This window comes from Erithacus rubecula (genome assembly GCF_903797595.1).
Source record: "Erithacus rubecula genome assembly, chromosome: 9".
Lineage (NCBI taxonomy): Eukaryota > Metazoa > Chordata > Aves > Passeriformes > Muscicapidae > Erithacus > Erithacus rubecula.
In genome coordinates, this window is record NC_136660.1 from 5,917,285 (window position 1) to 5,929,465 (window position 12,181).

Sequence of the window (12,181 nt, forward strand, 5' to 3'; positions counted from 1 at the left end):
AAGCTTTATCCAGGCAGAGCCCTCAGGTGAGTGGAGATTCTGCTGTAGCATGGACTCTTATCAAGTATATTTGAGCATCTGCTTAAACTTGAGCACAGCCCTAAGCATTTAGCAAAAAGGAGAGGCTGGTAGCTGAAGACTTTCCTGGTAGACACTGGCATCCTCAATCCATGTAATTCCCAGAGCTCCAGGTCTCTCACTGGACTGCCTAGCAGATGTGTGCCAGTCAGGAAATAAAAAATTAAAACCACTTTACCTCTCCTCAGTATTCATACAGCGGGAAAAATACCCAGTATATCAAGTGTTCACTTCAGGTATGTATTTAAAAAAAAAAAAAAAAAAAAAAAAAAAAAAAAGCCAGAAATCTGATGTTTAAAAGCTCTGTATGACCAAGACATTGGAACCATGGGATCAATAAATTTCCAATTAAATACTGGAAGCTCTGTAATACAGGTCAGTGGAGATGATTACATGTATTTTGGATTTGGATTGCCTTTCAATGCTTCTGAGTGCTGTCAGGAGCCTTCTGGTAGTTCCATACTCTATCCAAGACACGTCCTTTGTGCTCCCAAAGGGAGCAGGGAGACTCTAAGAGTACCTGGTATTATAGGAGGATACCAGAGAAGAGCAGCACATCCTGCTGTGCAGGAAGGCAGGAACTCTCAGTCAAGGAACCCATGGACCCTCCTTCAGAAACATCACTTCTAAACCAGGTGCTTTCTGAATACTTGTTGACAGTTTGGAAGCAACTGGTATGAAGAGCATTACGTAAGTGTTTGCAAACAAACAACAAACACATCACTGGAAAGATCACAACCACAATATGGCTATTTTATCTTAATAAAAGATATTCCGGCATTTCAAGCTCAGGCAAAGCAAAGTCTTTATACAGCTCCAGGTACTAATTTTGCAGAGAGTACTAAGATCAAATTATCTGCTCCACAGTTTTTGACAGATGCCTGACAAAGCTATGGTAACTCCTAAACAGAGTGGACAAATGGTTATGATTTTCCATGGCAACTGATAGTGCTGAAAAACCTCCATACTGGCTACTGGAAGGTACAGGCTCACTCCTCACAGGTAATGCAGCAGGGACTGAGAAATGGACTTCCTGTGGGATTTTTCTTGATCATTTGCTGCTGCAGTACATCCAGTGTACTGCTCAATATTCCCCAACTGCACAGAGATGTTGTCTTCCTACAGTGCAAGACACCATCTTTTGTGTTTTAGTAATAGATATGCTTGTTGATTAAACTTTGTAAAGATCATGGATTTCATCCAAAAGTCAGAGGAGCTAACAGTTGGGTTTTTTTTCCTATTAAATGAACTTTGGACTTCCTCATCCACTTTTCAGGTCAGAGCTGTAATTCCTTTACTTTTTTTACTTTGGCACCTCACAAAAACTATTTAACAACTTCCAAAGTTTAGATTACGTTGTCTTAGGTTTCAGTGCTTTACCAAAGACTAACACTCCCAAAAGGAATGCATGACTTCAGTAATTTTAGGATTTTTAACTGGAGCTGCAAATTTGGAACAAATTCACTGGACCTGGGAAAAACTTTTCAGTTTTGTCACCCACTTGTTTGGATTCTCTTTTTCAAACCAGACAATTCAGAACTATGTTTGCAAAAACAACCTGGCCATGAACTCTCAAGTGAAATCAAAGCTCATGGCTGTGCAAGCAAACTAATGGCAAGGGATGCTACCTGAAAGGAGATGAAGGCAAAGTAATATTAAGAAAGCCACCAGGAATGGGAAAAACTCATGGTAGACACAACCTTCCTATCTTTGTCAAGCGAGAAGCAAAGTCAAAGCACCTGTGGAAGTCAGAGGTGTTAAAATCTGGTGGGTGGACTCCAAACCAGCATCAGGTTCAACAAAGCTTTGGTGAAGGCTACAATGCTTCATCTGCTCAGCATTTGAGGCCCAAGCCTCATTTCTGGAACCTCCCCACGATCTCACATACAATAAGGATGAATACCACGACCAATAATTAAGGAGAATGCAAAGGGCCAAATGCCATTCTGGCAACACTGGTGTAATTCCAGCATAAACATATCAGAACCAGTGAAAATGATGCCAGATTTGCTCCAAGCACCACAAACTGCCCATTTCTTTTGAAACACAAGCCCAGTGCCACAGCTGGGTTAAGCTGGATAAGAAGGGGCTGCACTGAGATGGGCTCTGGAACATCTGACCATCTCCTGCTGTGTGTTCCATCAGAGGTGGATGATCCATGACCAAATGACTAGTAAAGACTCATGGGTACAACCACATGTTTGTCATCCCCTGCCAGAGGTCACACACAACACAGACCACAACAGACCTGCATTTTACAGTTTCCATCAGACAATGGCCAAGGCACTCGGAACAAATCTCCAGATCTGAGAGCATGCCAGGCCACCTATGGCCACAGGAATAGCATATCCTGGCAACTTTTAAACTAATTTCCTAGTTCTTGCTGTACAAATGAAGTGAGAGGTTTACTTCAGCATTTGCACTAGGAGATGTAATTAATAGATTAATTTGGGGACAATTTCCATGTTTAACAAGTTAATCCTTTCAGTTCCTCCAAATGGTCAGATCAGCCAGTTTTGAAAAGCATTAGAACACACTTTGAATTGGGAACACTCTCTGGGAAGATGAAGCAGGTACAATGAGGGCCATCTGCTGGAGCCTGCAAGTTCCAGAAGCCTGTCCAGCAGTGGTAACACATCAAATAGGAAATTCTCCAGAGCCCTGCAAGTGTTTCAAGGAAGAACTTGCTATATCCCTCTCCAGGAGAGCTGATCCTGCTGGAGTAGATGGCCTTGTATTCCCTTCTCAGCCATGGAAGGAACTCCCCTGGGGTCTTCCCCAGGAGGCACTAAAATTGATGCAGTGACCACCAAAGAGATCAAGAGAGCAAAAATGGGAAGTGGCACACAAAATACCCACTTTCCCTGGCAGGACCTGCAGGTCCAGGACCACATCGTCTTTGATGCTACCACTCTATTTTTAACAAGCCACCTAAACTGGAATTGACCCAAAGCTGCTCCTATCCAACCAGACACTTGTCCTTGTCCTCTGAAATCCTCACTACGATCTGCTGATAGCTCAAATACACCTGATGAGAACTAGGTTTTAAGGATTAAGCTTTCTAGTAACTGGCAGCTGAGAACATGAAATTCAACAAGTCATCACAACTATGCAGCTTGTATAGGTCTTGACAGACTCAAAACCACAGATTTCAGAATGCTCCTTCTGCTGTTTCCCAACCCAAATGTACAGCTACTGCAACTCATCAGAGCCATCACCCCACCACTGAGAAATGAGGCTGCTGCCAGACACTGAGTGACATGATCTGAGAATGCAGGCAGCACAACTTCTGGTCAAAAGGGATTTTATCTGGGACAAGAATATGGCCAGGACTGCTGAACACTTCAGCATCCACACAAGTGGATTCATCCCATTTACACAAGCAGTGTTCAATCCTGCTCTACATGGACCCATTTGCCAGCATTAGTTGGACATGGAGCACTCACAGAGGAGGATAACCAATGATGAACTCCTACATGGAGCTTCAGATGACCACATCCCAACAGTTTCCAGCAAACAGTAGGTGGATTTCTATTTCCCCCCCTCCCCAAATACCCCTCTCCTCCCTTCCCAGTATCACACAGGCAGGGTCTGCACGAAGTGCAGTACATCTGCAATAGAAGGTTTGATTCACTGTACTCCTCTCATGGAAGTGTATCCATAGCCCTGAGACACAGACTGATGTGAAGAGCCGCAGTAAAGTCAGTGTGACTACATGCAAGGCCATTACATCATGAGCATGTCTATTATTTATAATGAAATTAAGCTGGCCAAGATAATTAATGCTATTAATATCTGCACAATGATGAGCACAGTGTGACTAGATAAATGGGTGGAATTACTTCTTATCTGAAATATCCTCCCATCTGACTAGTAGTGTGTACCCAAATACAAACAATAAACAATTTGGTACGAAGTGTTACTGTTGTTTTTAATTATCTAATACCTATATATCAGGTGCTGAAGAGGCAGAACTACTTGTGCTACAGTCTGGGTTGCTTGACAATATGGTCCATGCCACAGTGCACTGGCAATATTTTGACATGAAAAATGGCTTGAGGGAAGGGGGAATCGAGGCAAATTGAGACATTTTCACACAATGGATTTTGCACATTCTTTCACAGAGAAAACATTCAGGCAAACTCTATAGTATCTGGCAGGACCCTGCAACTCAACACACCAGGCTACATCACCTCTTACCATGCCTGTCTAATATGGTAGTACAGCCTCCAACTGAGCACAATAGGACAAAAAAAGAAGAGAAACAATGACTTAAGGGCAGAGTTTCATCATGAACTTCAGCCTCTTTTATTGTCATCAACAGAAGGCACAATTTTAACTGAACTCCTAGGGAGGAGAAGGAGGTGGAATTTAATTTGCCTTCCTATGAGAAACTGAGAGCAGAACACTCCTACTTGACCTCTTTAACCTCCTAATCTCCCAGGACATTCACTGTGTACAATACCAACACAAATGGATCTAGAGATTTACTGTTTTTCCTAAAAAGATGGTTACAACAATGGGAGTGTTTTTCAAATACACATCCAATTTATTGAAACTAAAGATTTGGGAAGAACTGGTGTAAAAAATCAGTATATGTAAATCTTTTTAGCTGTTTAGCTTAAAAGTATCAGGGACAAAGTTCTGTCTCAGATAAAAATCAAAAATTGCTCTAAGTAATCTTCCATCTTTGCACCTTGGAGTTTCTAATTAAATCATCTTGAAAGGAGCTATTTGTGCTGCTCTTTTTTTTAAGAGAAACCCCAATTCCTGTTTAAAACCACTCAGAAAACATAGCAAATGGGATGCAATTTACACTACAGAAACTCCATTTTAAAATATTTTAAGGAAAAGACACAAACCCATAAATATCTTAAAGATTAAGTCTATAAACACTATTCAGTGATCCAATTTTTATTTGCAGTATGAGCTAAGCACTGCAGCACATACAGAAGACTCAGTAAAAGCATGCACTATTCAGCAAACCATGGAACATGCAGCTCAGCAGTAAGTATTAAAAGAAGCAGCCCAGATTTTTTTTTGAGCTTTCATGCTGAGTTTCTGTCTTTATCTTTTTTTAAATTTTATTTCCAACTTAAAAATGCTGAGCTTAACATCAGGGTAATGTCATTTTTTGTTCGCTTCTTAGAAACCATTACTGAGGCAGCTCTTGTTTCATAGTCTGTTTATCTTCAAACTTATATTTAGAAGTACATTGTAATAGGGTGAGCTGCTCCCAGGTTTATTTTTAATTTGAAGATACTGTCACACACTATGTTTGTGTGTCACAGAATGTGAAAACTAACACTAGATGCCAAGAAAGCTTAAGCACTACCAGTTACCAACAAGTTGATAGCATTAGGTTGTTAAGTGATTATAATTGCTGGAAACTTTGAACACATGCATGATTTAAAGTGAAAAATAAAACTATTGAAAAAAAAAATTTGTTTATCTCCCCAAGAAAATAAGTTACATTCTAAATGTGAAATGGCATGCTGGGAAACAAAGGCAGGGCTGTACCTAAAAAAGAAGAGAGTGCCGAAAAGAGTATTAAGTGATTTACCTTGGCAACAGCTTTGCTTTCAGAATTATTGTTGGAATCCTTAATACCATTTAATGAATCTCTTCTCTGTGGGCATGGCTTCTTTTTGCGCGGTCTGCCTTTAAGATTTGGCGCTGAAAATTAATGGAGAACACTTTGAGCACATTGTCTTAGACTGGATTCTTAACAACCAAAAGCATAATAAATAACTCCACAGAAATGCACACATCTGTCTACAGTAAAGGTTTATAACAAGATTCCCGTTCTCTACGGGTTATGTCTTGACACACTATACATTTCTATAGAATATCCCCCAAGGCTAATCTATTCTACTTTCACATAACTAATTAATGAAGTCAAACACTGGTCTCCCAAGGACCCCGAGAGAAAGCACAAATATCTCTCCCTGGTACATAAAAGAACAAAATTTAATATTAATAGGCAATTTTGCATTATCACCCTGTGCTGCCTTTATTTCTAATCTTCAAGCAAGAGTACTAACTGCTATTTCTAACTTTGGGAAACATCTGGCATTGAAAATGCTCTGAAATATTGAAATTCCATACAGCTCTGAGAAATGTTTATATATCCTGTCATTCTTGTCAAGGTTTTTCTAAAAAAGTTTAAGGAAAAAAAAATTTACTCGAGTCCTGAAAGGGATCAAAAAAACCTTTAACAACTAGTTCTGGAAGTTGACAAGTACTGAAATAAGTGATTGATTGTTTCATAAGGGTTACATACCACACATACAAATGAACATGAATCACTTTCAGTTTTGTCCAATTCTTAAGATAAAACAGCTTTGAAATAACACAGTAACTAAATCCTAACTGTGCTGAGCCATACAAGGAATGGGATATGGATCATCATAAAAAATATCACACTCATCTTTCAAAAGTGCAATTACAACATAAATTATGATCATATATAGAAATAGTAGATGAAGCAGATGCTTGCTCATTATTGCATGCTCCCTCTGATTTCAGATTTAAGAATCAGCCTCAGACAACTATAGCGACATTAAAAATGATAAACATTTAAAATGATAAACAGTCATTAACTAATGACTGTACTGAATAAGATAATTTTCTTTAAACCTTTAGTTTTTAGGTAACCATTGTTTTAATTACCTAAAAGGATGATTAGAACAATGCCAGAAATCTAAACATCACAAACCTCTTGAGTATCTTCTAATTGTTTCTAATCTTACATTTGTCACACTGTAAGCCAGTGGTTTGAGGACATTTTACATTTTAATTAGTTTGCAAACACAATAAAGGGTGCTAATTTGATTTTATAGTTTGAGTAACACTGCCATATCTCATCTGTTTAAAGAAAAAGAAAAGCTTTGGGTTTAAAATAAAAAGATCCTTTTTCCTCCCCCAGCACTGGTTGTAAGGCAAAAAAAAAATCTATATGTGTACGTATAGATATATATATATGCGTGCGCATATGGAAGTAAGTCCATATTTGTGTCTTTCTAAAAATATATTTATCTCCCTACAGAAATATCTCCATTTATCTCCAGTGAAGCACATTCTGCTTATTGAAAACTACAGCAGAAAGCAATCCTGAAATTGCCATCTGAGTCTAACATGCAAAATCAAACAAAGAGAAAAAGGAATTATTACCCATTCCAGCCGACAAACATCTGCCTGATTTATATCTGTACTCATGAATGCTACAGCATGTGACTGCACATGCATGGCAGGGAGTCCCAGGTTGGTGTGGCTGCATATCAACACTGTTTGAATTGGAGCTCCCATGGCAGACCTGGCACAAACTCACTATGCAATGGGATATTTGCATTCTCACTGTGGCTCAGGATCTGCAGCATACACAAGGACCATCCCACATGCCCCATGGCAGGATTTTAAATCACTAAAGCCACTCCAGATTTGACACGCAATTAACAAGAAAGCAGAAATAGGAATTATTATCAGAAGAGAAGGTCCTGGCATCAAATATCTACTCTGTAAAAGAAAACATTTTATGTAGTTACAGTCACACTTGAAACAAAGCCATTGATATTTACTTCCTAAACCATTATAAATTAATGCATTATTAGAAGATTACTTCATTTCAGTGACATTTGTTTCATTTGTGTGAGGAAATATGACTAGGACCGAAGAAAGAATTTGCAAGTCACATTTGTGTTTCAATGTTATCATCTTTTGCTTAATTTTTGACAAATTCATGAGCACACTGCAAATGTCCTGAATTTGTTATTCATAATTATTTTAAAGCAATTTTACACATTCTGTGGCTTAGTCACAATCAGTTTTTCTGTTGATGTTGGATATTCAGTATGTATTGGAGAGCTAAGTGGGTATCCTATGGGTTTTTTCTGTTTTCTAGTGGAGAAGGACTTCTGGCATGACTACCTAAGAATATCCAAAATGATTCACTTTCTTCATGTGTTTGTGCATATGGCTTTCAAAGTCATTTTCTGAAAGTGTTTGTGGCAGTGAGGCCTGATAACTTGCACATTCCCAGAAGGCGAGAGCATAAGCAAAGAAAATTGAAATAAAAAAATGAATAAGTAAGTACAGAAAAAGTTTGCATTATTTGCCACCTCCAGTGTGAGGCAAATACTACAGTGCCTGCAACACACAGGAGTATGAGACAGACAACATAATACCAGTTAAAAAACCTCTTTCTGTGTAATTGACAACGTGATTGCCTTTTACCAATGTGTGGTGTTTTCCCACTCCTTTTTCTCTGTTGAGTCCTGGCAAACCTTTCAGGTATGGCCAGGTAAAAAAACACAGCTAGCAGCAAAATGCACACAGTACGAGCAAACACTCCTTGAGCTGGGAGGAGTCCCCAAACTGTGGCTGTGCTCTGTAACCCAAAACACCAGCAATGCCCTACATGTTTTTACTGCAAACTGTTACACCTGAGAAGTTAAATGCAAAGCCTGTGTCATGCACAAGTTATATTTTCTGTAGATGTAAACTGGCAAATCTGAACAGATCCCAATAAGATGCTTCCAAAGCCTGTTCTTGTACAGGCTGCCTACAAACTACAGTAATCCAACAAGGACAATTCAGAGGCATTTGTGCAGAGAAATAAAGACCAGGAATTGCTGTTAAGCTCGGCAGTAGGCTCTAACCCACCAAAAGAACCACACAGAAAAGAGAGTGGCTCAAGGCTAATGCTGCTCTGGCTAGCTAGCTGTTTCCTCAAAGCCAGAAGTTCTTTCTGTTCATGAAGCCAAAAAACAGCATCACTGCTCAAAAATTACATCTTCCCCTCCAGAACTCTCACCAGTCTGCGCAAACATCAGGATATTGTATGTGATTCGGACAGGCCCCAAGGAGAGGGAGAAGACAGCTACCCTGCTCATCTACTCAGAAAATTCATAAGGTTGTGGCTACTGTTCTCCAGTCATTCCCATCCTCAGTTGTTCAACTTTCACAGACACTGCCTGCTCAGCAGGACATGAGAAAAAGGAGCATTTCCAGCCTCACTGCCTAGAACAACTCCCAGCTCTGGTTTTACCCCGAGAAAGGCAAGTTCTACACAGGGGAAAGAGAAGTACCCCAAAGTGGGAGCTGCCAAAGTGACCATTAACACTACTTACAATGGAAAAAGGATGCCACAACAAGACAGCACATCCACCTGCCACCTTCTTTTCCTATGTGTCCAGGATGGGGAAGTGATCACAGGGCTTACCATCTCCCTGTTGTCAGGTCAGCCTCACCTGAGCTACATCCATGCCAATAATGCCATGTACAGTGTACACACAACCACTTCTAGGGACATGAATAAGTCAAGAAATAATGGCTGTGGTTTTGGGGTACCTGAATTTAGCAGGTCACTTGCTATAAAATTACCCCTTTTTTATGAGTCTGATTATCATTGGAAGTCCAGCGAGTTCAACCCTCCCAATAACATTGTTCTCTATATTCACATATTTTGGCTGATGCAAAAGATATGTTGTTATAGGGAGGGTGTTAAAAAGGATAGGGTACTACACAGAGCTGAGGTCAAGCTATGTTGGCACTCTGTCAAAATCAGTCGTGTAGCCAGGAGTTTTTAATGAGCCTGGAATGCATTACCTCATTTGTCATACCTGGATCACTTACTCATGTTGAGCCCAAAATAACCTTGGACCTTGCTGGCTGCTCAGCAAACTGTGTAAGTAAACAAGTACTGTACTCATGCCTAAAGCATGTATCTTTTAATTGCTAGCTCCACGTTTCTTACTCTAGAGCACAACTAAGCAATTGTAATGCCCATGATCAAAGTTCTTGCCTTCCCAGGCCTCTCTGACCTATGTAGCTATTTCCTGATACAATTTTTGATTCTGGCTTGCTTATACCCCAGTTTCTCAGAAACACTTCAAAAGTAGGAAGGAAAAAAAGAAAAAAAAAAGGAAAAGAAGAAAGAAGGCCATTGCCATATTTTGCTGAGGAATGTACTTAGCTAATGGACTTAGAACTTACAGTGCCAACCAGATTCTTCTGGCTGCCTGCTGTTTTCTGTGACCATGTTTCTGTGGAAAGATGAAGAACAACAGCATATTTGCCAACTGCAAAAACCAATTAAAAAAAAGTCAGCTGGGCTTCTAAAGATCCCCCCGGCCATCAACAAAGAGGGGCCGGCAGAAGATCTGGGTCTACATTTAGGGTGGGCTAACAGAGTCAGGTGAGCTCTGAATGTAGAGCTGGGAGTGTACCAGAGAGGCAATCACAAACCAGGATTTAGGTGGAGCAGTGGAAGTTGCAAGAAGTGAATAAATGGGGATGAATAGTGGTACTGGATTCAGAAGAGATGTGAGGCAGTGGCAGCTGAATGCATCCACAGCCACTCTTCCCTGAGGGATGCCTTGCACACAGTGTCCCCTCACAGAATAGTTCCTCACTGTGCTAGTCCTTCACGTCTTCTGGTTTTCACACACATGCACAAAAACTGTGATACCAGTATCCTTGGCTCTAAGCTGCAAAACCATCTGGACATACAAAACAGATTAGGAGATCTCCTCTTTGAGGCAGGTGGAAATGGCAGGATGTGTCAGATGCCAGAGGTGCCATATGGAGGTGCCTGGCCATCAAAGTCAAGGTGAGAAGAATGGTCCCAGAAAAATGGTCCCACAAAATCCATTAACTGACCATGCCTGTTTGCAGGTGGCAAACAGCTGGCTGCTGAGGACATCCCTAATGCAGCCTGGCAAAGCTAGCCCTTGGCTCAAGAGCTGGTTACATGTTGCACCTTTTAGAAAGTAATGAACAGAAAGTTACCAGGTTTAATGGCTTTTACACTTACCCCTCTAGGGGGCTTCCAGGCATTCTGCAAAGCATATTGCTGTATTTAAGTCTCAAAAGCTGTTCAAAGCTTAGTTAATCTTGCATACTGTGTGGAGTCCCAGCTGATTCCTTGATTTTCCTGTAACTACCATCTCCTTATTTTTTCTCCTTCCCTTAATTCCCTTTTCTGCATTTGACTTTGGGCCTTCACATCTTATTTATTTTCCTTTCACCCCTGAAAATTTTTGCCTCCTGGAAACAGGGTCCAAAAGTGAGAGCTTGGGGCATTTATTGCCCAGGCACGCTGAGCTGGTGAAGGGAAGCAAGCTGTAGATAACCTAATATTGCATTGAAAGGTTAGAAATTAAAGTGCCGAGAAAATAAAGCAAAATACCAGACTATGCTAAAAAAACCCCAGACCTGTATTTAGGAAACAACAGTATCAATTCAATCTGGGGAAGGTCTCAACAGGACCCTAAGTAGACCTGTGGAAGTCAATGAAGAGCACCTACCAACAACTCAAGCTCTCACCAAGCTGTGGAGGTCACACAGCCTCTCTCTGCATACCCACACCACACCCAAACCCACCCCTCATGCTCAAGCTGACATAAAACAACTTGAATATCAAAATTATTTTTACTGGACTTTTTCTAAATGAAATCACTTGTTTATTCTTTTTTTTTTTTACAACTGAACATTCCACAGTTGACCTGGAAAACCCAGACCACAGCAGTGAACAACCTTGCAGGAAACATTAAGGAATAATGCTGCTTTCAAAACCACATGGAGATAGAGCGGACTTGTGTAGTCATTTCTGAAAGTTTTGTTATGGAAATTAGATATCCCATGCTCCGTGTGGGGAAAATCAATTTACTGCCTCCCTAAAGAAAACATTCCCCATTTGGAAGTAAGTGAAACAGACACTTCCTTGTGTGGATTAATGTGGAGACATATGACTTGCTGTAGACTGTTGTTTTGACCCCCCTCCTGACCAGACAATCTCTGAAGAAAGCAAAAATGCTAGTTATTTTTCATGAATTACAGTTCAGACTAGCATTGCTTTTAGCAGAAAATTTACAGGCACTGCAAAGATCAGATTGGCCAATTTTGCCAAGAAATGAATGTTTCTTTTTTTCATGGAAGATGGAGACAAGGCTCACAATGGGGCTCTCTTCTTCATCAGCATGGCTGTTTGTTAAGACTTTTCCTTGCTCTGGACTTCTTTGCATCCTCCTGACTAATGTTAATTTGAAAAAAAAAAAAAGGTGAAAAAAGTTTTTTTGTTTTTGTTTTTTGGGTTTTTTTTTGG

At 40.2% G+C, this 12,181-nt stretch overlaps 1 protein-coding gene across 5 annotated transcripts in view; it reads right to left on the bottom strand.

The window, feature by feature from the left end:
* ARID5B (AT-rich interaction domain 5B) overlaps window positions 1-12,181 on the bottom strand; it is a 113,121-nt gene that overhangs the window by 32,381 nt on the left and 68,559 nt on the right. For all 5 annotated transcript variants that reach the window (XM_079312722.1, XM_079312720.1, XM_079312723.1 and 2 more), the window contains one exon: window positions 5,642-5,754. In XM_079312722.1, the coding sequence (XP_079168848.1) occupies window positions 5,642-5,754 (113 nt within the window). The remainder of the gene's footprint in view (window positions 1-5,641; window positions 5,755-12,181) is intronic.